The sequence below is a fragment of the Mustela erminea genome, chromosome 2, assembly GCF_009829155.1.
Source record: "Mustela erminea isolate mMusErm1 chromosome 2, mMusErm1.Pri, whole genome shotgun sequence".
NCBI lineage: Eukaryota > Metazoa > Chordata > Mammalia > Carnivora > Mustelidae > Mustela > Mustela erminea.
In genome coordinates, this window is record NC_045615.1 from 59,079,587 (window position 1) to 59,105,839 (window position 26,253).

Sequence of the window (26,253 nt, forward strand, 5' to 3'; positions counted from 1 at the left end):
TAGCCAGGTGATGGTGTATTAGGAAGTCTCTCCAGGAGTTGTGACAGTCCTTTGCAACCATGAAGACTGAAGCCAAAAGAATAGTGTGAGAAGGAGTGTGGAAAGAACCTAGGTCATTGACAGTAAGTCACCAAACGAATCCTGGGACCATATAGTCCCAGATGTCCTTGTCAGTAACTGTACAAGTCATTATGGTTTGAGCTCAGTTAATCAGGTATTTGGTTACTTGCCGCTGAAAGACCTCCTGCTGTGAGAGCAACTGTTGTAGCCTACCTTTCTTGGACATCCCACCCTTCTTATGCTTTAACCCCAGTCGTTGACATACCACTCTTTTCCTGGATCTTCTCCTTTGTTTTTACTTTTTCTCCCAGGCTGGAGTGCCTTCCACTCCCCTCCCCAACTTCCTTCCTCTACCAATCCACCCTCATAGGAAGGTTCCAACCAAATGCCATTTCTTCCAGGAGAATTTTCTGACTACACTTACCTGTCCAACCCTAACCACATTCACACAGACATGTTTACACACACACCATCTTCATCTCCACAATATTGGCTTTAAGCACTCATGCAGGCAGTGTGGTGCCCGATGCCACCACCAGATCTGAAGCTTATTGAGTGCTTATGTCGTGCCAGCCACCATGATAAGTATATTACTTGCTCTGTCCTTTTTACTCTGTATGGAAAGTTAACAAATTAAGTACTCTTACTGCCTTCATTACTTACTACTTACTACTTCATTACTTACTACTTCATTACTTGCCAAAGAAAAAAAATCAGGTTTAAAGAAGCTTAGTCAGTGTCTCAGGGTCACACAGACAGCCAGTAAGTAGTGGAGCTATAAAAATTCCAACATAGGTCTGACTGTAGACTGGAACTGGTGTAGAGAACAGTACATAGCAGTGAGTGTATGTGGCATGAAACATTGCTTTATTCTCACTGTTACTGCATATCACGAAAGAGAGACTGTGTTGGATTTCACTGTTCGCCTCTCTGCTGGCATGCACGCAGCAGAGAGACATGATGAACACACCCATTGATCAACGGGCAGTCATCCTCTCAGAGGGCCAGAGCTCCTACCTGCTTGCTGCCTGTACTACGCCAGGCTCCAGCTGTGGCCAGCTGAGCCCTTCCCTTCTCTACAAACACATCTATCCTTATGAGCCTTTGACCAGCCCTGGCAGAGCTTTGATTAAGTTAATTCTCATGAAGATGTTAGCAACTGACAATGGTTGTGGTTTCCCTTCTCCAATGTGTATTTCTTTATAATGGACTTTTGGAAAAAGTGCTGTTGAACCTGAAGAAGTGTGTCTTTTGTGGTAGAATCTCAAGTACACTATGATATTCTTGAAGGTAAACTGTTGAATACACACTCAGGAAATATATATATATATTTTTAAAGATTTTATTTATTTATTTGTCAGAGTGAGCACAGGCAGACAGAGTGGCAGGCAGAGGCAGATGGAGAAGCAGGCTCCTGCTGAGCAAGGAGCCTGATGTGGGGGACTCAATCCCAGGACGCTGGGATCATGACCTGAGCCGAAGGCAGCAGCTTAACCAACTAAGCCACCCAGGCGTCCCCAGGAAAAATTTTTTAAACAAATTTTGGGAAGATGGTTGTTATAGTGGGAGGGATAGTGCCAAAAAACAAACAAACAAACAAACAAACCACAACAAAAAAACAGTCTTTTCAATATGAAAGCATTTCATTCTCTTCAAGACACATGAGCCTTTTTTGGTTGATTCTTCTAGGAGAAGCATCCAGATACTTTACCACCCTAATCTCCTGATTGAAGTATTATAGATTTAAAAATGCCACTATCTTCTCCCATAGTGGTAGTAGTAATAGTTAATGCTAGTAGTAACAGTTAATGATAGTAGCAAATATTAAGGTTTACATAAATAACTAAGTAATTCCTACATTTTCATTTAAATTCCTATTTATTAAGCAACTATAAATGAAAATCAAATTCATTAGGAACAATTCTGTGTAAAAACAATGGTAAGCAGTAAAATGTTTGTCCATGCAGGACCATCCATCGAATTCCATTGAATTGGAAATATAGGACTGGATTTTAAATTTGCTCTAGAAATAAACTAGGACATGGCTTCTTAAACTTTTTTGATCATAAAAATTTTGATACTTATTGAAATACAGACTTCACTCCAGACCTTCAGTCTCCAGAAGATACTGAGAATGAGTGGAACATACCGAACTAGGACAAGAGTTTCAGCTATTCTTCAATAAAGATTTGACACTTGGCTCTGGGATAACCCATTTTGTGAGATCATGCTGGAAAACATTTTTCTTCTCTTTTCCAACCTGCCCTTTTCCCAAAGAATATTATGCCAGGCACTCTCAAATGCTGATTTAAAATGTATATATATATATATATACATGCGCACCTATATATATATATACATGCGCACCTATATATATATATATATATATATATATATATATGCGCACCAATTCTCACGAAGAGACAAACAAAGACAATAAACAATTTTACATGGTGTGGTAAGTGCTAAAATAGAGATAGTGCAGGATACTGTGTATTTAGAGAGGGGGAATGCCTTGCCTGAATATTTAAGGCAAATTTGACCTCTACAAAGGTGAGGTAATTTGACATAGAAGATATATGCATAAAGACTCAGGAACTTAAAGAAACCTGGTGTTTTCTGAGCACTGTGAAATGTCTTACACGACTGAAGCCCAGGGTCAAGTTGGGGAAAGTGAGGGCACATGAGAAGCGAGAGGTGGATTGTGAACAGCCTTACACACCACCTTGAAGAGGTTGGACTCAGTCTTGTAGACAAGAAGGTGGTGTTGGGAAGAAACCCAGAAAACCTCAGCACTGGTATAGAATGACTTCAAAATATAACTTGACAAGAATGACTTAGGGCTGGAGTTTAAGGGGACTTTGCTCTGAGCTAATTTCTACAACAGTCAGTTTCGAGCTTTGCTAATCTAGGGGATACACTTGTCAGCTGACAGTTTATATAGAAGCTCAATATGCAAAATAGATAAAAGGGCTGCTTTGGTTGATTCAGGACACTCAGCCCCATGGCAGTATTCCTGTAAATGAGATCCCAAGGAACAGTGTGCAAATCAGAGTTCTATGCCTTCAGAAAACTGAATGATTGAAAGGATATTTAGGATCCTACTGTTGAAGGGTAACTTTGATGTTTTCTTTGAGGAGAACCCGTTCAGCTATGTCTAGTATAGCTCCCTCCATGCAGCATCCTTCAGGAGATGCTTAGGGCACTGAATCAACTCTGATTAGACTTTAACATTTCCAGGGAAGGGGGGGGGCACCCACATTCTCCCATAGTTTACTCTCTGTTAAACAGGGTCATTTATTAACTACCTCTACTTTACAATAAGCTGGCATTTTTCTGATTTAAGCAAGGTTTTTTAGAATAACCAACTCAATAATATAGCTACCATGTCAACTTCTGTTCACTTTTTAGGCTTCTTCAATCTTTGTTTAAAACAACTCTCTTTCCCTGCTGGGTTTCTACTCTCCTACATGCATTCCAATTTGTCAATGTTGCCTCTTGAAAATGTGCTCATAGGTCCAACATTTCTTTCCCAACGTCTTGCCTCCCATTGTTACATATGCATTTATAAAAAATTGAATTTATCATGAAAGGTCCTGATGGGGCTTTTCTGGTTAACATTACCATAAAATATACTGAAAAGGAATATCCATGAAACAGAGTACAAATGGCATGAAAAAGCAATGTTAAGCCAGACATTAACTCACTACGTAAACATTTAACATCATAGCGAAAACCTTTATGTTGTTATGATTGCCACCTTTTGTGTGTGTGTGTGTAAAATAAGAACCTAGAAGAAGAGCGAGAGAACATAGCAGAGGCTCAAAGTTTGTTGAATGGATTAAGTGGAAAGCCACATACCAAGGTAAAGGGACATATCTTTATTGGGGATCTCAGATTTGTCCAATTCAAGGGCTTTCCAGTCTTGAACAACACAGGCACTCAACCAGGGCAAACTGAAAGGTCCCTGCTTCTTAACTGGATGTGACAAGAGGGATCCAGTGACTGGGACATGAAGTAGTCAAGGAAGTGTCAGACATTTTAGGAAGGCTGCTCCCACAGTTCCACCTGTGATGCTGACTTCATGTTGGGGCCCTGGTTTTCAGGCAGAAAGATGGATGTCTACTTTTAAGTTAATACTTCACATGAACGTGGTGGGATAGGAGGAAAAAATGTTTCAGGAAAAGAGCACTCTGGGGGGCTTTAGCACCACCATGATGTGTTCTGGCCTGACATGACAAGATGCTTCCACTTTGATGCTCTAGGCTAAGGCATGCCATTTTTGATGCGCAGAGATGTCCCCTACCACTCCACTTTGCTCCCTCATCATACAAGTTTAGTGTCTGAAGATTTTCTTTATTTTCTTCAAAAATATTTTTTAGAGTAGAAGCAGAGGGTACTTTGGATAACAAAGAAACTACTGCTAACTGAGGGTTGATGAAATCTAGCTCTGATTTCTTAAAAAGCTAGATGACCACTCAGCATGGACTCTGACCTCTCAGGAGATAAATCACTTTAAGTGTGGGTGAAGGAGGGGACAGAAGGCTGTTTCTGTGTGTCAGTGTGTGTGTGTGTGTGTGTGTGTGTGTGTGTGTGTGCACACGCAGGCATATGGGTGTTTGTGTGTACAGTCAAAGGTTCACTGGCATAAATAATTCAAGAATTCAATAGGTTCTTTAAAAATGAAGGAGAAAGCTCTAGTAACTGGTGACCTGGTAGTATTATCCCTTCTGGAGAAATAACTCCAGCTCTTCGTTGGTTTCCTTGATAGACTGAATAATCATGCAAAAACATACAGTATTACTTTCCTAACTACTGACCGGACAGACCAAACCATACTCACATCAATTGCTTATTTTAATGTCAAATGTTTATTTCTAAGCCACAGTTGCCTCAGCACAATTTGTAAAAGAAAGGAATCCCCCAAAATGAAAATTTTTTGGTCAGGATATTTTCTCCGCAGTTATAAGAATGAAAAGAAACACCTTGGTATCAAGAATTACCATTTCTTCCACATCATTCTAATAAGTTGCATCTAAATATTTTCCTTGGACATCATTTTTTTAAGGGTGGAAAAATATCCATGGGGGGAAAAATGTTTGTATTCATGAAAATAAATTGGGGATAGTCTTTGCCAGGGAATATATCTAGAACATCTTTGTTTTGGTACACTATATCACTAATTGCCATATTCTTATTATTTGATATAACAGGCATACTTTATTACATAAAACAAAGTGCACTGAAAATGAACAATGTTAGAAACAAACTGCAATTTGGTGTATCTTAAATCTTCAGGTGATTAGATAGGAGCCGGAGCGCCATATACAAATTTCATATCAGTACAAACGCAACTCTCTTTCGTGATGAAAATGCACTTAGTAGCTTAGTTCTTTTTGCTTGAGCAGATAGGGCATCCAATACAACTGAAACAACCTGATAACAATTTTTTTTTTTTCAATAAAAAGGAATGCTCTGGATTCTTAACTGACTCCCACATTTGAGGGAGCCAGAAGATGGCATTTGCTCTTTAAATATATTTCTCTTGCTGATTTGAGACACAAAGCCACCAAGATTCTTCCAGCGGAAGTAGGCACCACACCTCAGATCACCAGGCCCTCGGGGAAGGAAGCCTGTTAAATAAGTAAATCTGTGATGTGCGGTGGTGGGCCCAGCACCTCGAAGACAGCATGGTGGTTGTGCACAGAAATCCCTTCAGCAGACTCAGTGAAAGGATGAGAGTTCTTTAAGTTCATGCACATTTTATTGAGTAGTAATATAAAATGCTTTTTCTTTGTCATTGTTACAAGTGCATGCTTTGATTGCCAACATTTCAGAAGTCAAATTACAAAGGCAAGGCTTTAGGCTGTAGTGAATTACTTGGGCACTTATACAATTGTTAAAAAATATGAATGGACTTTTGTTGTTGTTTCAGAATGAACCAGTTGTAACCCGTAACTGATATACAAAGGGAAAAAAGTGAAAAAAGTACATATTTTGTGGCACATGACAGAACAGAACAAAATAACTAAACCGTTATGACATTAACAGTTACCATGCATTTAGAGTTTCACATGTAACTACAAACTTATTTAAATTTCACAAGGTTTGCTAAACATGCTAACCGTCTATATGTGCACTGACAAGCTTATGTTAAAAACTTTTAAGAATACTCTCCCCTTTAGATTTTTTCAAAGCTTTTTTGATTACAAAATTTCAAAGGCATTAAGCATTTTAGAGAATATAAAGTACGCCAGTATACATACATTTCCAGTATATGTCAGACCACTAAGCGCGTTACAGTCTCATACAGGCCGATACAGCCATTTTTTTTTTCTTAAAAAACATGCATAGGCAGATTTTTTTTTTTTACAGAATATAGATGCTTTATCACTGTACTTAATATGGTGTCTTGTTCACTATACTTAAAAATGCACCACTCATAAATATTTAATTCAGCAAGCCACAACCAAGACTTGATTTATCAACAAAAAAAAACCCTAAATATAAACAGCAAAAAAAGATAGATGTAATTATTCCAGTTTTTTTAAAACTTAAAGAAAAGAAAAGATACTCATTGCTAAATTAATAAGATAAGTGTTATATGGAAAGAAGGGCATTCAAGCACACTAAAGAAACCTGAGGTAAGCATAAACTGTACAAAATTAAACTGTCCTTTTTGGCATTTTAACAAATTTGCAACATTCTTTTTTTTTCTTTTTCTGGTTTTTTTTTTTTTTTTAAGACTGCCTAATTCATTTTATAGCCATTGTCTGACAAGAGTAGCAAAACATTATCAATAAATAGTCCTTATTTAGTTTGTACATCATTTTGTTAAAAATGTTTGATGTCATCCATTTTTAGTGCTGCGACTGTAAACGTACAATAGAGTAAGAAATTAGACAAAGTTTTCGTGTCCAGTAACATAATAAAAGACCTTTCATTAACCTACCTAGAAGTCCCCAATGCAGTAGGAAAACATGTTCATTCCCCTAACATTGCAGTATATACTAGCATTAGCTTTCTTTCTAATTTTTTTTCTATAAGCATTTTTAAAAGGCATACCCAAAAGAGGTGTTCAATCACCACCCCCACCAAAATATAGTTTATTATCTCTATCCCTCTTTTTTAATGATAGTGTAAACTGAATCCAATTCCTGGCCCCCAGAGCAAATAAGCTACCATCAGAGGCAAGAACATCCAACTGCTGATATGCAGCAATCCCCATCATGCCCTGCAGCTCAAAAAAAAAAAAAAAAAAAAAGTGAACAGGAAGTGGTCACTGGATATTGCTGCTATTACTGCCATTGCTGTCCGTGCCGTTAGTCTCTGAGGCGAGAGCCTTGTTGATGGAGTTAAGGTTGGCGTCAGAGGGCATGGCATCTCTGCGAGGTGGCATCCTCTCATTAATTCGGTCTAAGCCCTTGGCCTCCTCGAAGCTAGTGATCTTATGTTGTGGTGAAAATCCTTTGATAGCTAGACAGAAAATCATTAAAAAAAAAAAAAAAGAAAGAAAAATTAGGTTAGCCAGAGGAAAACAAAGGGCACAGCTGCTGCATCAGGTGAGGTTAGAGATTTCGCAGTGAGTGAGGGAATCCTTTAGTAGAGAACAGAATGACGGGACCTGAACACAACACAACAGACTCCTTACCATACCCGAAGATAACCAAAAAGTTTGAAAACAGCCAATGTCTCTTGCCAACCAAAATGTCCTCTTCAAGTTAGTAAGATGTAAGCATTGCTCTGGTTCTTCGTAAGAGTTTGTATTAATGAAATCCGAAGTGGATATGTCAAGAGGAAAGTTGCTACCAGGGACAGGTATCCAGACTTAGCATTAACTGGCCACATCATTAGCATGGTTACTGCGTCAGACACCCTAACCTAGACAGACCATAACATAGGCTTCCATTGGCTTTTCTACTGTACTAGTAATGGCAAATTCAGTAGAGTCAGGCAAGCTATGCCTAGAAGTCTAGTAGAGAGCTTTAGAGCAGAAGCTAAAAGGAGCTCTGAAAGGAATTAAGTTTAGGGGCATTTCCATGCCATTTCAGAATCCCAGAAAGGCTTTCTTGGCAAACAACTCAATGGCTACATGAAGAAAAAAGAGAAATTACAAACTCCCGTTTCTCTAACTCAACTTTGGAAGCATGTGGAGTGGGTGACAAGGTAAGAGAAACTCAGAAAAATCCAGATCAGATCACTAAGTAGAAAAACGTTGTCCACCCTTCAGTGCAAAACAGGTCAAACTGATGTTCATCTGGTATCCATTACTGCCTAAATCAAAGCAAACCCCTTTCCTAGTAGATTAGGCAGATATAAGTGATTCTTTACGAATAAGGAGAAAATGCCTTTCACAACTTTCAGCAAAAATTACAGGATTGGTTTGGGCCCTATTCAGTGAAAACATGGCATTCTCAAGGGGACATAAGGATATTTGATTTTTTTCATTAACCCTTAGTATGCTGTAGAAATAGATCAGACATTTGTGCAAGAAGCTTAATGACTTCTTCAGTGGGCGCACCAACCAGTGAGCTGAAAACAAGGTACATATAGGGAACCAATGACATCAGTCTGCTTTACTTCCTGTGATGTGCAAGCCAGATACTGAAGGACCAATCACCAGAGCTGAATTGGGCTACATCTCCTTGGCTGATCGGGGACACTTTTGCAGTAACTTTACCCTCCCCACCTTATTTGCGGGGGAGGGGAAAGGAAAGCAGTTTCAAGCTGAAACTTTGCCAGCCAGTCCTACACAAATGTGTAGTGCCTTTCACTAGCATGGATGAAATTCTTTAAAGAGCTACACCATTGCTTCCAAACTCATGAAAGGATGAGAAATAGTTTGTTACCCTTCTGCATTTTAAAGGTTAGCAAAATGGTGATTAGTCAACTGTGAGAGGAAGAAGATGGGGGAAATGAGGAAAGACCAAGGCCCAAAGCAAAGCTTCTTAATTCTTCTCTAATTTGGAAATAAATTTACAAAATAACAGAGCTGTCAAATGAGCACCCACCCTGAACACTCAGTTATTTTGAGGGACAAAATAATGGCACAAAGTGGTATTCTACTCTTTTTCTAAGCCACTGTGAATATCACTTCATCATAACGAATAAATACAGAAGTTTGCCAACATGATAATTTGTGAAGCGATTTTATTATTTAAATGGTAAAAGAGGCATCTCAGGGTTTTCAAAGCCAATAGGGTGAGAGCGCAGAAATTCAAACTCTAGCTGGAACAATGGATATGTCCCGAATGGGGCTCCATCTCTAATCAAATCTCTAACCCTGGTCTGGAAGAATGTGCTCTGCTGTAGTTGCTGGTCAGACAATGGGTATTAGCAATTTACATTGGTAGTATATTGAACACAACACAGAGTCACAGAAACCACAGAAAACAGCCAAACTATCAACAAGAATGCACACTGCAGATTAGAATTTGCCAAGAGGAATAGAGAATTCCCACATAAATAGCAGTTTATTCACTGCTATTTAGGAAGCAGTTGTATTTTCTCTTACAGTGCTATCATTTCCCCTACCAGAACCAAATCATATGCAAATTCGACAGTCTAAAGTGGCACTTTTTACATCGTATCGAAGGACCATATGCACACAATTTTGGGAAAAAATTAAAAAAAAGTGATCTTGCAAGAACAAAATACAACTGAAGAATTTTGTTTTAAAGGGGAACTTCAAATTATTCTTTTTAAAATTTCCAGAGGGTGTGGTATGCATAATATTAAAAACTATTTTGATAGGCAGTCCTCTCTTGACTATATTGTTCAAGCACTTGATTCGAAAGTCATTTCTAGAGGACCAACGATGTTGTCCTTTCGCCATGCTAGGCCACAGTGGGGGAGGTACAGTTCTTGATTTTCTGTCCTGCGCCTTAGCACAGTGCCTGGCACCAAACTGACACTCAGTGAACCATCAGTTGAGTGATGATTCGATAGTCACTGTTCTTGTCACGGCCACTGCCACAGCCACTGGGGATTTTTGAACTCTTTATAATATCTTAATGGTGCTAACTGTCCTACAAATACCAATAGGTTAAAATTTGTAAGACTAGCAGAACTGTTTACCTCATATACAGCTGTCTCACACTGGAATATTTTTTAGAGACATAAATCAATGTTGAACTACAACAAAGCACTATTCAAACGAACACTTATTTTTGGCTAGAAACTTCTGAAGACTAGATTTAATAAAGCTATTTTTCTTCTCTTCTCTTCAGTGCTGACTGAAAATGATTTGAGGGAGGGACATGGTTCAGCTCAAAGAATATTATTTTATGCGATATTCGTCAAAACAGCTGCCATAACCCCCACCCCACATCGTTCAAGATTTCAAGATATATAATCCTTTGGTTTTCTGTGACTATACTAGGTTCGTTGTATACAAAGTCAAACATAGCTTTAAGGGAAAATAAAAACAAACAAACAAACCATAAAAGGACATTTTCCCCTTTAAAGCAAGAACATTTTGGTTAATACTGAGCCACAACTGTTAGCCCAACACCCACACACTCTGTACAAGCTACAGCAAAAAAATAAAAAATAAAAAAATAAAAAAATGAATACACCCAGCAGAGCCCTTATCTGTTGCAGGTACAACAGAAAGGGGACTGGCCAATTTACCTTCATCAGCCTCAATAGCCTCAACAGTAGCTGAAGAGAAGAAAGGGGGTGCAAAATGAATGAGAAAAATGAGCAGAGGATTTTTAACTCTAAGAACAAATCAGTGACGATCAAGGGAGCTCAGAGAATTAATGTTCCTGTAAGTGCTGGATTCTGGTACAGACAACAAAACAGAAATGGTAAAAAGAAAGGAAAAAAAAAACCACAATAAAAATGAGAAGTTTATTTTATGAGCTAGATACACCTATCTGAGTGAACTGGTTTTTGTTCATGAAATAAATGACAACGGTCAACCCTTTTGAAAAACAAGACATTTTTCTTTTATTTATATTGAATCAGTAAGAGACTAGGTCAATCTTAGTCGGACACAGAAAGTATACAAAATCTACTTCTATGCTTGGCGACTTAAGATTTGAAAATGCCACTCAAAATGGCAGACCTCAAAGGAGTGTCATAATATCAGTGGGATAATTCACACTATTTAACATTAAATGGCGCGATTCCTAGCACAGTGAAAAAGTGGAGTGTGTGTATGTGTGTGCGAATCTGGAGGAAGAATAAAATCAATGTGTCTGAGTTGCTAGTCCTTTAAAGACAAACACAGAGCTTGTCTGGAGTGGTGAGAGAGAGGGAGAAAAGGTGGGCAATGATATGCACAGTCTGGACTTCCTCTGCCAGGCAACCCAATTTAAAGTCAGTTTTCTTTACTGGAATACCATCCATGGAAAGGGAATTCTTGAAATGCTATCATCAAGTGGTAACATGTCAGGTGCAGTAATAATTCTATCAGCATTTTAAAGAAGAGACAGTCCAAATACTGAAACCTCAGCATATTTCCAAGGCAACACTTTTAAAAGCCCACTGCTTCCTCAGCAATTTTTATAATAAGGTTAGGGTCTATATTCTCACCAATACAGGTGTATGAGTCTTTCCACGTTATTAAGGCCAGCTGCTATCTCCCTAATTAAGGGCTAAAATGTAAAACTTCTTGGTAACTCCAAAATGTTTAATATTAAAATTCTACCCCTTCCCTTGAATTTGCATATTTCTTAAAATTTAAGGTTTTAAAACTAGAGCAACTGCCAAACGTACACTATAATTTCCTTACAGTGCATTCTAAATGCCTTCTGATAAAAATGTACAATATTTACCACTATGGGGAAAAGCTAAACAGTAAAGCTTTAAGCAGTTTCTTCTTTTTGATAATTTGAAATCCAGACAGTAGATTCTGAAATTGTTTCAATGGATGTGGTTTAAAATATATATGAGGTTTTCAAGTTCTCAGGACTAACGAGGTTCTAGCCCTAATGTCTGTTATATGTGGATGTGCTTGCACGTGTGAGAGTTCAACACAGAAAAACACAAACCAATGGATACAACATAAAGTAACAGGAAAGGAAACTGAATAAACTAAGTTAAAATACAGGTGAAAATCTAGTAACAAAACAAAGAGTTTTAAGAACTTAAATAACTTAAACTCAAAAGTAAAACAAAAATCTGGAACCACACCAGCACCCACGTATCAGAAATATGCGCTGCCCATTATTAAATGTCTTCTTCCAAAGCAGATGTGGCCCATAGTCTCTGATAATACACCTGCTGTACCTTAAAATGTGCTTATCAGAAACTATGCATATTACAGTCATTTAGATAGTTGTGTATTTTGTGCAAATGATCCATTTATGCTAATTTTTTTAGAGAACATATTTATTTTGGTGGGAGAAATTTTTGTTTTTTAAAAGTTATTAGGATAATTTTTAGTTATAAATTCAAGGGTAAATTTACTTCTATGCCTTTTCCTATCTTCATTTACAAATTTGTGTCTTTTTCTGGAAACCAGAGACACTGATTTTGGAATAAACTCACATGAAAATAAAGAAAATTATCATGACGCTGAGCACGATTCTCTGCGTAGAAGAGGTGTGTCTAAATCATGTAACTATAGGAATACGTGAATCTTCTAGATTGAAGGATAGAGATAGGGAAAAAAATAACCCACAAAAAAAGATTCAGGGAAAGGTAAGGGAAAATAAGCAAGAGGCTGAGATTAGTTTTTAAAATGTTATAGTGGATTTTTGTTTTATTGATTTGTAGTCATTCACTTAAAGTATAATTTAATAGCAAATTTTCATCATGTATTATTAAAATGGACTCTAATTATAATGATAGTACATAATGAGAGCTAAAACAGCAAGACAAAATTCACAAACGTAAAAGAGTATGCAGTGCTGTTTTGTCTGGTGTGGTAGCCATTAGTCACATGTGGCTATTTAAAGCAAATTAATACAAATTAGCTAAAATAAAAAAATCCCGTTTTGGTGTCTCCGTTGTAGGAGCTGTATTTCAAGTGCTCCATAGCCAGTGGCCTCTGGACCAACACAGACATTTCCATCATCACAAAAAGTTCTCTAGACAGCACTCATCTAGAAAGCTACACATTTTAACTAGCGAAAAAAAAAAAATTAAATCTTTATCTCTATCTTAAAAGAAATGTTTTCATTCTTTTTCAAAAATAAAATGTCATTCTTCTCAGTCTCCTCTGTCTCGGATGGAGAAATCAAAGACACATATGACTCCCAACTTCTTTTCAAGGAGATAACGAAGTCACCCTTTTGAGGTCCTTCCATTCTCCACTATAATCTAGGCCTTCGGACGTGTATCTACCGGTGTGTTTATTTTTTCAGTGAAATAGATAGCCAGAACATTTAGCAGAAACTTAATTTATAAAAAGCTATTTTTAGCAGTGGAATGGCCCTAAGCTGTCAAAGCCGTCCTGCGTGTGGCCAACCTAAGTGGGCTGTCCCCAGCCAGCGGGTGTGGTGACTGCTGTGTGTACGTGGCGGGTGGCGGGGTGGGCGGCGGATGGGCGAAGACCGCGGTGCAGGGACGACCAGGGAGCTATTCTGTCCCACAGGACTGGTCCGACTGCTATGGGGTTTCAGCCCTTCTTCGCGCCGAGAAGGTCTGAAGACCGAGGCCGCGCTGACAGGGGTGAGTAATTCGGGGCTCTGACGACCCCGCGGCCTGAGCTGCCCCCCACACGCCCGCACCACCGGGCCTGCTTACCGCTTTGCAGGGTCTGCTTCCCTCCAGAAAGCACTCCGCTCGGGAGCATGCCCGTGGGGGTCAAGCCTTTCAGCGTCAGCACGCTCTCGCTCTCTTCTCTGCAAAGGCACAAGGCGGGGAGGGGGAGCGGACATTAACTTTGATTTTCTTTCAAAAGAAAGGGGGGAAAGGCATAGTAGAACTCCCATTTCCCTCCACCCAGGCCCTTGGATGTCACTTCGTTTCCAACATACTGCGTTTTCATACATTCCTACTGAGGTCACGCCACGTCAGTGGACAGCTGCCGCGCTAGTTTACGCTTATACACTGGCGCGGGCGCAGCCTCTTGCGAGTCCCGAAGATACAGAAAACAATTCCCATTCTGTAAGCAGGCACTGCCCTGCGGTGTTGGCTGGACAGCCACTGTGACACCCATAAATATGTTGAAAATGAGCCCTGGAGAGTGCTGATGTGAGTTTTCCAGCCAAGGCTCCGCAGAAATGAGTGGAACTTACTTCCCTCGGGAGAGAAAACCAAAGAGTATATATATATGAGAGATTCAAAACAAAACAAAACACCCAAAAACCTGTCTGGTTTATAGATTATGGAACTAGAAATTACATTCAAGGCGCTATTAAGTAATTGACATCACATGGTAAGTAGACAAATAATGACATCCAGCCAGGAAAGCCACTGGTAACATTTCCCACCTTTTCAGCAGTGTTTCCCCCCCACTGATGTGCTAATAGAACTTTATTGTATTACTCATTGTGATGATTGTCTTACATCTTCTGCACATCATCATTTCAACGCTATTTATTAGTCACAGAACTATTAATCACTTTGATTTATTAATAAATCCTCATGATTAAATAGCCATGAAATAGGAATACTCTCATCTCTTTCCATGTAGCTAACGCTGTAATTCTACATAATCAGAAAGTGTTTATAATATAAATATATAGATATATAACATCTAATATATGTAGAACTACCAAAGCCACGTTTTATGAAGCTATCTAACATGACCCAAACAGAATTCTTAAACGATTCTCCAAAACCAGCTACTTCCACAAACTTATTTCAACTTCATCTTTTCGTTCAGCCTCAGGAATTACTCCTTCACACCTGTGCTCTCTCTCTCTCCACCTCCTCCACTCAGCTGGCAAACCTTGAGGGCTCTACCATCAAAGTATTTCCAGCATCTTGCCACTCTCACAATCCTACCACTTCCCTTTTTAAAACAGTTTTGTGGAGTAGAAGCAACATCCCATATAATTCATCCATTTAAAGTATGTGATTTAATCAGGTTTTTTTAAGTGTATTCACAAAATTGTGAAAGAATCACCTTAAACAATTTTAAAGTATTTTCAGTGCCCCCAAAAGAAAATCCGTGTCCATTAGAGTGGCTCTCCATTTCTTACCACTCATCTACTTTCTGTACATTTGCTTCTTCTAGAGGTTTCATAGAGGCAGAATCATACAATGCATAGCTTTTAGCAGCTGACTTCTTTTGCTTCCCACCAGCATCTCTTGCCTGGATTTTTCCAGCAGCTTCTGTACTGGTCTTCCTGCTCCATCCTCATCACACTCTCTGCCTCCATCCCTGTCTATTCTCAGTGTACCAAACAGACTGGGCCTTTTAATACATATGCAGATCCTACCAGTTCCCTATACAAAGCTCTCCAAAGGCTTCTCCTCTCATTAAGGGTGAAAAACAAAACCTTTAGGTTTGACCACAGCCTTTGAAAACTAACTCCCAACCCATGCTCTCCTAACCTCACCCATCTGTCATACTCCATTTCCTATCAGCGTGCACTCCCCTTAGTGTCTCTCCAACACATCTGGCACACCTCACCTCAGGGCTCTACCCTTCTTTGGCACACTCTCCCTCCAGTATCTGCATGGCTCACTACCTCTCTGCCTTCGAATTTCTGCTCAAGTATAGCCGTCTAAGTGAGGACTTCCTTTATAAGTCTGTTTATATACTGCCCCTCTCCCCTTGCTGATTTTATTTTTCCCTAAAGCACTTATTACCCCTGAAAAACTATACAGTTTATTTATTCTGTTGTTGTTGTTTTAAGTATCCAGACAGGAAAGCACCTGGTATATAGTCCACATTCAAAACACATTTACTAAAAGAATGAGTAAAAGGAAAATAGAATGGTGATGTTATCCACCTTTGAGACTTCTATATCCTTTACTATAGTTGTCTTAAAAATGTTAGGTTTGAGATGGTCATTAATCATTGCTTGCCCTCATACAGTACTGTAACCTTTCCAGGCTTCTGCTGTCAAACCAGTAGAGGTCACACAAAGAAGAACTAATTTTTTTAAAAAGATTTTATTTATTTATTTGACAGATAGAGATCACAAGTAGGCAGAGAGGCAGGCAAAGAGAGAGGAGGAAGCAGGCTCCCCGCTAAGCAGGGAGCCTGATGTGGGGCTCGATCCCAGGACCCTGGGATCATGACCTGAGCCGAAGGCAGAGGCTTTAACCCACTGAGCCTCTCAGGCACCCCAAGAAGAAATCATCTTAAGTGCTAATATGTGGATTTGGAATTGGGAGTCCCTCTAAAGAAAGGAACATATCTTCTTTTTTGCATTCATATTCGAAATCAGGATTCCTCCCTTCTTTTCCCTTTTGCACTCAACGATATTCCTCATCTCCCTATATTCTGATTGTTGCTCCTGCTGCACACAAAACCCAAGCCTCATAGTTTCTGGCAGCTTCCCCATTCCTCAATTCCAACCACATCCACTGAGTCCTCCCTCACACACCTTGGCTCTATGGCCCATTGATAACCACATCCACTTCTGGAAAGACTCTTTGCAGAGGTCTCAATCACTTTCTTCCCTAGTTCTCCTCCTCCTCTGGCCTCCCCTTTCCCAGTCCCTTGGATGATCTTTTTCCTCTGGCTCCACACCTGTGCTTTCTAAAATGGAAGCTTCCAGCCACGTGTGGCTCTTATCTACTTGAAACCTGACTTGAGATGTGCTGTCGGTATGAAATGCTCACCAGGTTTCATACACTTAATACGAAAATAAGAATGTAAGACATCTCCTTCAGAAGCTTTATACTGACTACACATTGAAGGGATAAAATTCTCAACATATATGTTAAATAAAAGATGGTCTTAAAATTGATTTCACCCATTTCTTTCTACTCCTTTACTGTGACTTCTAGAAAATGTCAACCTACAGATGTGGCTCACATCATATTTCTACTACAAAGCACTGTTCTAGAGGATTCTTTTCCTTTTCTCCTATGTCTACTCTCTTTCATAGCGAGACCATCCACTTGGGCTACTTTAGTCTTGTGTCCCCTCTGTCCCCTCTCATGACATTTCCTACCCTCATCTCTCTCTAAAGCTCCAGGGTAGAATTCCTGTCCATCTCTGAATGAATATTCCACCGGCATCCCAGAGGAAAAATATGCCCAAATCAATTTATAATAATCCTCGCCCAAAATACCTGTTAGGTATTTAAATGGAGAAATACTTCCTCTTCCTTAGATAACAGCACTATCACCCAACCCACTGCAGAGGCTAGAATCGCTATGGAATCTCTTAGAACATTTCCTCTCCCTCATCTCCCCTTGCAGAGGTCGGAATTCCTGGAACAAACGACAGAACCTACTCTGGCTGATTCTGACAGCAGAGAGATGCACTAAAGGATCTGAGAGAGCTCACAGACCCAGAGAGTCTGCAGCCCAGAAGAGCACGGGTGTCCATCCACGCTGTGCAATCGGGTGCCGCCACTGTTCAGAGTCAATACCTAGGCTCATGCTAAAGCTGTCCACATTCTGAGAAAGTAGTTCTTTTGCTGTCCTCTAAGGTTTCACAGCTGAGAGAGAAATCACCTTCCCCGCTTTCTGCCTCCTCATGATGCTCATTTCAAAACACAAGTTTTCTGTGCATTCATTTGACTGGTGGATCTTAGGCAACATGCCTGCACCTTCCCTGCCAAGGCTGCTGAAAGACAGTGTTCTGATTCCCTTACAATGTGGCAAATTATCACGATGGAAGGTATATGCCGGACCGTTATACCTGACAGATGGATACCACCACTCACATTTGTTCATTACGTTTAAAAACGTCCAGCTTCACAAATTCTTTTCGTCTCTTCCTTTGTATGTTTCCCCCTATACCCTAATTTGTTTGGATAAATTCAGTTGTTTCCAAAACGTCCTCCCTGACGTCAGTAAGTCCTCTTGTTGTCCAGTCGTCACACTGCCACTAACATACAATATCTAAACATGGATTAGAGCATGCCTTTTATCCTATTAAAAACATCCTATGATGGTCCCTGCCTCCATGCAAAAATTCGATATTTTATTATGACCATGCTATTCAAGGCTAAGGATCTGGACTTAAATACATCTTCAGCTTCACTTTTCCCTGGATTCCTCACTCACCCTCATGTCTTAAGACTCCGCACTTTTGAATACTTAGAATTCGCCGACCACACTGTTCCAGACACTCACTAGTGCTGCACACTGAGTTTGGACACAGTGCTTCCCTTGCAAGTCTGCTGTGTGGATTACTGTCAAATCCATACACCATGAGACAGGGCACCTGGCACTTAGCAAGAAGGCTCTTAAAGCACTGCCCTTAGGACTATGTGACTGTGTGGTTGATGACTTCTCAGCTCCCAAACCTGGCTGTTCCACAATTCACCACCTAAAGGAATCCTACCTATCATTCACAGCGTTCCTCCTAGGTCAACCACTTGAGGAACATTGTTTCTTGTTTTCTGTTTTGCAGGAAACAGAGCTCCGTGGAGCCCCATCCTCATCTGCAGCAAAGCATCTCTTCATGTACTTAGCACACATTTCATTGTCTTTGTTAGTTTCTTGTCCACATGTCTGTCATTCTAACTTGGTATTCATTGCACCTGACTCAGTGTACTGTACACATCTAACATTCCGTCATTCCTTGCTAACCTTCACCTTCTTTTCTCAGGCTAGACACCCCCTGCACCTGCATTCTGCAATACAATGTATTTCTCTTTATTTTCCATCAATGTATGCAATCTCTGTCAAGTCACTGACCATTGCTGGGTGTGAAGAGAACATTTCTCAGCTGGGCACAATTCCATCTTATGTACCTGTGGGCAGGGGACTGACTAGAAGGACTTTCCAATCTTGACACCTACTTATGACTCTATAGCATTGCCTTTACCACCTTCATATGCTTTGAAAACTAACATGGATGGAAACAAGTTTTTATACTAAGAAAGGCTTTCCTTTTTTCCTTAAATACACTTTCACTTGGAAATTTTGGAGCTGTTTTTACTTCTTCCCACAGAGACGTCAGATAGAAAAAAAAAAAAAAATCAAGAGACTTCAGATAGAAAAAAAAAAATCAAGAAAAAAAAAGTCAGTAAATGTGAAGTATGATAAACAAGCAAGTGATTCTGCAGAAGTCCTGGTGGACTTCCGATCTTCACGTGGTCTTTTGCTGCCACAAGACATCCTTCCAGCCACACAGACCTTCCTGGGCCTCAAAACTGATGACCTGGTTTCCATCCAAGAATCTTTGCACCTGCTTCTCTCTGTCTTAAACACTCTTAACTCTGCGTTTTCGTGAAGGTCACCCCCACACTTCCTACTCAAATGCTATTTTTCAGAAAGTTCTTTGTTGGCCACCCACTAAAATAAGTGCCTCATGTCCCACTTGCTATCCGCCTTTTTCTCTTCATGGTATGTAATCAATGCTTTACGTGTATAGTTATTACTGAATGAGTGAGTGAGTCCTGGAAATTCAGTCAGGAATAGAAAGCATTAGCGCACAGGCAGCCTCGTTCTTTAGGCTGTAAGGAGCAACAGTGCCCTATTTTCAGCCTTAACATGACTCTTCAAGATCTGGCTGGTCAGCACGGAGCTATTATTGACTTTGATTTGGTGTCTTTAAGAAAGGACGATATTGCCTTTCATCTTTTTCACAGCTCCCTGCTTTTGGCAACAAGCTATTTGGTTATTCTTTAGTGACTCTACCAGGAATAGACTAGCAACAGCCAGAGGAGAAATCAGAAGAGCCCACGCAGCTACTCTAGGAAGAAGAGTTGAGATAAAAATTTGGCAAAAATTTGGTTATGAATCATACAACATGGAAATGGTCTGTTTTGCAAGGTATACTTATTTATCCTTTTTAATGGGGAATTGTGAATTGACCATATACTCCTCACATATAAATAATGCCATATTTCAAGGCAATTTTTTGAGGAGAAATATATTACTTTGTCTTACCAAATAGTAGATAAAAGAATTTAAATAAAGTGGAGTTAGTTCTCTTCAAGAAAACATTTGTTTTTACAACGTAGGATTAATAATAACATGGTTCGTGTCTATTTAAAAAAATAACCACTGCATGGGAATTGAAACATTAAATAACTATTAAATAACTATTTTTCTCTCAATGACTTATTAGAATAACAGAGTCACATGAACAAGCTCAATGATTAATGTTCATTTCCTAGAAATCTAGTGAAATGCACCTGATAAGTTCATCTTTTACCACAGAACCAAAATGAAACATAAAATGAATTATAACAGCTTTCCTATGTCACTACAACTTCAACCTATCGTGAAATAAATTTTCTAAAGTCCAGCAGGAAATGGTGTTAAAATGTGAAAAAGCCTTATTAGAGGCTTTCTCTAAGGAAATAATTTAGAATATTTCAATTTGACTAAGAAAGTAAGGAACAAACAATCCCATTTAAAAGAAAAAAAAAAACAACAACTAAGAAAAAGGAAATATTTTCTAGTAAAATACTTATATTACCAGATTACAGTATTAAAATGTTTATCAGAAGACACATAATCACATTCAAAACAGAAACACCAGAACAATGATCCCACCTGAGAACCGAGAACACTCGGGCCATTTTGCCTATTGCTCGGATCTTGTTTCTTATCACCTCCTTCCGGGCCGCGGCTGTTGCTCCTATATTTTAAAAGAGAGGGTTAAGTAGTCAGTGACCTTTTATCTAACTGTAATTACTTTACAAGTTTAGATATATAACCGACTACAGTAAGCAAAACCACCTCCCTCCCCCAACAGTGAATTTATCTCAGAATTAATTTTAAAAACCTATACATCTGGCTATTAATACTTGGATGTGGTTCTTGAGAGGTCCCCAAAATGCCAAAGCACAACTTTCGAGATTTCCAAGGAGAGGTGGGTAAAGAGAAAAATCATGGAGCTGACCAGGTTGGTTCCTATCCTTATCTTTTGTTTTTACAGAGAGAGTATGTATTGGCAAAAAGAATCAGGTGAGTCACCAGGACTTTCTACTCATTTCTGGACTCCATGCTGAGAAGACTACTTTATTAGGAAGCTCCTTTTTCGAAAGTTCTCCCTTGAAGTGAAGGGAGTCTCAACTCCCTAAGTTCCCTGAAATCTCATGCATGTCATTCAGTGGCCATAAAAACATTTCTTTTAGGACTTGATACTCTTCCATCTTCTGCTGGTTCACATGTTCTAGAGGGGAAAATGGAGAGATACTGCATTGGGTTTAGTGAGAGATGGTGGCACGGTCTGTATTTTAGTACTTATGTAAAAGTTACACACAGGTCTGTCTGAGTAACTTCTACCACTTACTGTATTTTCCAAATGAAAAAAAAAATCAATCTATGCGGGTTATTGTTACTTGTAAACATTTTTATCATGTTTTAAAAATAATACTATATGATCTTTAGTGAACCTATTTTATTTTTTATTAAATTCCCAAAGCATGTCTGGAGAAGTGCAAATCACAGAAAAACATCTCTCTTTCGAAGATTTTTATAATCCAAGGTAAAAGGGCTCAGGTAGCCTTATTATACATTATATGGGACTTTGTAGGAAGTGTTAACACAAGATTGTTTTTCTAGTTCTACTGCCACCAATATAAATACAAGAAAATATTCCTTTCAGATAATATCAGAAATATTCTTAATCCAAATGAACAATTTATTAAGTCGGCTAATTTTTTTTAGAGATTGCAACCTACCAGTGCTAATTGGTACAATTTTTGGTCTTTCAATCTGAGATAAGGACAAGCTTTTTGACCTTTTTGGATGGAAAGAGTTCTGCTTTTTCTCTCAGCAAGTTTTTTTTTTTAATTTTAAAAAGACCTTTTATTTACTTATTTGAGAGAGAGAGGATGAGAGAGAGCACACGAGAGAGGAGTGGGTCAGAGGGAGAAGCAGACTCCCAGCTGAGTGGGGAGCCCATTGCAGGGCTCGATCCTAGGAATCCAGGATCATGACCTGAGCCAAAGGTAGTTGTCCAACTGAGCCACCCAGGAACCTCAGGTTCTTCACAGGCTTTTAAGAATGTGATTTAGAATCCTTTTCATTGTTTGATGAGAGTCAAATAATTAATCACTACCCTAACATTTCTGTAAGAAGGAAAACACACATCAACACACACAATTTTGAACTGTCCGGATAAAAAGCAAACAAACAAAAACAAAACCCAAACCTCTGCTTTTCTCTCCCCCAAGGAAGAGGAAAACATAATGGGCCACTTCCTTCTCCTGAGGGGGTTAGTGCCCCAGAAGAGCTATGAGGGCACACCCACCTCACGCACTCACGGGTGTTCCCCAGAAGGTGCGTACCAGTGAGCTGGCTTTTTCCCCTTGTCTCTCTAACCTGAATACAGCCCATATTTTTGGCCATTTCTTTCTCCCTTGTGGCAAAACCTGCAAGGCGGATATCTCCCAACATACTGACTGGCTGGACTTATTACTAGCAGCTATTCTGCCTGCAGACGAGAAGAGGAAGTTTCAATGCATGAGAGAAAACCACTCTCCAATACAGTTTTTCTAATGATTAAGTGGAACCATGGATTCTCATTTGCTAGGTTCCTTGAATTACATGCTGTTGGCCAGAACAGTTGAGAAGAAAACAGTGTGTGGCCGGATCCCTGCCTTGAAATTTATCCTGGGTTTCTAACAATATTTACTACCTATGATTTGTAATTATGATTCTTCATACAATAAATCCTGTCCTAGAGACCATTTAAAAGTCTGACGTTCCTGTGCTTGCATTTTAGGTAATTTATGATCAAGAGACTACTAAGAAACATTTGTTAAGTAAAGAAAAAAGTGGGATCGCAATTAGTCTCCTTAAGGTAGCTTTCTTTCTTATCTATATATTTTCTGTTATTCCATTAAATTCTGTTTTGGGTCTAACACCATGCTATTCTTACTCTATAGTTAGTATTTCCAGTGTGTTTGACCCAGTCCAATCTGAGGTCATGGAATGCTAAGTCAGGGAAAAGATTCTGACCCTCTCCAACACACAGTATGGCCAGATCATAAATCCATCCAAAAGACACAAAGAATGTAAAATGTGGGTGAGGTCCAAAAGTGGTGACTATATTTAGAAGCACGGTAAGGAGAGCAGCAAGAAGGAGCAGCTAGAAATAAAACTGTATATTTTTAAGAGAAATGAGAAAGGCAAAACATAAAATAAATGAGAAATATATAAGAAGGATAATCTCCCAGAAATTTTTCAGTAAAGGCCTTGTAAAAACCACAACCAGAGCAAAGAAAAATAAGAAGCTAGTCAGAAAGGGAGGGAAAGAAATTGTATGGAACTGTACTTTTCAGCTCAGTATCAACTGATTCTTAGAAAAATGCTCAAATGGATTCTGAATTTGAAATGTAAAATCAACATTCTGATAGAGTCAGTCTGTCCTTCCTTATTTTTTTTTTTCAGATCAAATGACCTACTGAAGAGCATGCAACAGATTTTTCTACTTTATGTACTCATAGGTGTACTCCCAAAAAATGATGATTCACAGCACGTTACAACATTTTTTTTTTCTTTACATCAGAGAGAGCACAAACAAAAGGTGCAGCTGGCAGGGGAGAAGCAGGCTCCCCACTGAGCAAGGAGCCCTAAGCAGGGTTGATCTCAGGACCCTGAGATCATGACTTGAGCTGAAGGCAGCTGCTGAACTGACTGAGCCACCTAGGCGCCCTGACAACACCTTTCTTAATGAAGAACGGTTGTCTCTTTTTAAATGTCTCAATAACACAGGTAAAAAGTTTACTACTCCTTTTATAAAATTAGAATACATTTACTCAAAAAATAAAAAATAACCTAATCGTAGACAATGTGAAGAGAAATTCAAAATGAGTATCTCTTAAGTTAGAAATTGCCTTCAGTATTTTCCAAATATTCAAAATCAAAATGAAACTAATGCCACACTTGGATAACCTCACCAAAATTTGAAATACTCAAATAATGTTTGTTCCATTGCAATTCCTCACAGTCTGTATTCTATAGCGGGATCAAAGAAAAAGCATGTTTTTCAGAATTTTACTAGTTGCAACATGCAAACACAATGTCACAGTCAACATACTTGCTCTCTTTAAGTCCTGGAAATGACTACAGTAGCTCAAATTAAAATCGAGCAAATAAAATAATGCAGGAACATAAAATTCCTTTTACATTAAAACTGAAGTGACTATTTTTCACTGAAAAGAACAGAACATTTTAACCTACAAGTCCATAACGGAAAGGCAACATTTCATGTGTTAAAAAAAAGAAACAGTCATTTTAAGTAAATTTCATTTTGTATTTCCATTCAGGTAATTATCACTTCTTTTTTGAGCCCGTCTCTCTCTGTCTTCAACTTTTAAGTTCTAATCTTCCTTTATGCCTGGGGTCTGATGCTACTATATCCAGAATCCAGGCAAACCTGCACACTCAGTTGTCCTCAAAGTGGAAGAGGCTAATGTAGAGACCAAGGAAATCTTTAAAGATCTGCTTTTAACATGAGTCCTTTCTGACCTTAACTTAGCCCCTCGCTGACTTTTCATGACTTTGAAAGGCATCCACGCCAAATGGCTTGCTGAGTGAGTGCGGCATCCCTGCAGGGCGGATTGCAGCCTCTAAGGGGACCGGGAAAGTGCAGCAGCCTCACTGCAGGGAGGAGCCAGCTGCTAGGGGGAAGAGAGATTCTCAGCACATGGGCTTTCTGCCACACATCACACGTGCTCTGTCATCCAGCTCACAGCTCCAGCCTGCTGAGGTACTGCTGCAAACCCCTCCGTGTTAACTGAATTAGACTATGTGGGAAGTGCTAGATAGAATGCGATACCACCCAAATCATTTCTTCATTAAGTGTGCTTGTGAATCTTATCCCGTATACCTGCCACGTGCTAAATGCCAGCAACAGAAATATGAAGGATGCGGGATCTCCGCTGGAGGAAATCACGGGAATGACAACAAGAGAGTGGGACAAATCGAGTGATAGTAGCAGTGGTGTGCCCAAGCTGGCTCGAGTCCACTAGTGAGAGAGTAGACTGAGCGCATCTCTCTCTTTTTGTTTTTAAGATTTTATTTGTTTAAGAGAGAGAGACAGCATGAGCAAGGGGAGGTCTAAAGGGAGGCAGAGAGAGAATCTCAAACAGCCCTCCCTCTGAGCATGGAGCCCAATACGGGCTCCATCCCAGGACCTTGAGATCACAATCAGAGCTAAAATCAAGAGTCAGACACTTAACTGAATGAGCCACCAGGTGACCCTGGGCATATCTCTTCTCAACCTCATGCCGGCAGCCTGACATCAGTAGCAGGGAAGAGAATATATACTGTGGAAATCTGCAAATGCCACACACTAGGGCCATTTCCCCCGCCCCCGGAGGATGAGTTGTTAAAGGCACACCAGCATGCCATTGATAGCAGGTACTAACTGCCTTGAGGCATGAGAAAAAAACTTCACTGAAATCATAGTAGTTAAAGGATCTTGAAGGATAAGCAAGAGCAAAAGAACAAGGAGAATGAGTATTCTCTGTAGAAGGAAGAAAATTTGCAAACTTTTGGAGGCCACAACAGTCCATGTTATATTCAGTGGTGGGTGAGAAGTCTTATGTGGATGGAGATATGCTGGGGTGAGGACAGGTGAGAGAAGCAGGAGCTGCCTGGACCAACCTGTAAAGGCGTGAGCATGTAAGTACACTCAGGCAAGAAGTTTACTTACTAGCATACTTGTACGAGCATACTTACGTACCAGCATAGTAGAGATTAACAGAACATACCCTGTCATGTATCTACCAAAGACAGAAAGAGATGGACTGATGGATAGATGGATGGATAGAACTGACGGATAGCAGAGAGGTAGATACATGAAAGTAAATATAATCAAATGTTAATTGTAGACTATAAGTGATGAGTACATGGATATTGACCATACAATTGTTTCAACATTCTTGTATATTTAAAATATTTTAATAATAAAATGTCAAAAAAGCAAAACTGTATTTGCAAGAAACTTGGTTTTGAGGGAAGGGAGAAAGGCTTTTGAGAAGAGAGGCGTCTCCATCCCGCCCTTTATGTTATAAGGAGGATGCATGAGCTGGCCAAAGGAAGCAATAAAGGAAAGTTCTCAGTGTGGCTACATATACCCCATCCCTCCTCAGCTCCCAGAGAACATTGACCCAATAAGGTTTTGTTTTATATGTCCAATTCAATGGATTCTAATTGCTTTCAGTGCCTTTTGGTAATTGTAAGAAATGAAGA

At 39.4% G+C, this 26,253-nt stretch overlaps 1 protein-coding gene across 7 annotated transcripts in view; it reads right to left on the reverse strand.

Moving 5' to 3' along the window:
* Positions 1-4,912: 4,912 nt before the first annotated feature.
* The window catches only part of PPP3CA (protein phosphatase 3 catalytic subunit alpha), a 320,387-nt gene continuing 299,046 nt past the window's right edge, over positions 4,913-26,253 (reverse strand). For 5 of the 7 annotated variants that reach the window (XM_032333012.1, XM_032333009.1, XM_032333013.1 and 2 more), the window contains 4 exons: positions 20,599-20,683; positions 13,759-13,856; positions 10,693-10,722; positions 5,261-7,536 (listed from right to left, as the gene is read on the reverse strand). In XM_032333012.1, coding sequence (XP_032188903.1) covers positions 7,340-7,536; positions 10,693-10,722; positions 13,759-13,856; positions 20,599-20,683 — 410 coding nt within the window. In that variant the 3' untranslated portion in view covers positions 5,261-7,339. Of the gene's footprint in view, positions 7,537-10,692; positions 10,723-13,758; positions 13,857-20,598; positions 20,684-26,253 lie in introns of all 7 variants that reach the window. The other 2 variants (XM_032333006.1, XM_032333008.1) reach the window with 2 other exon arrangements.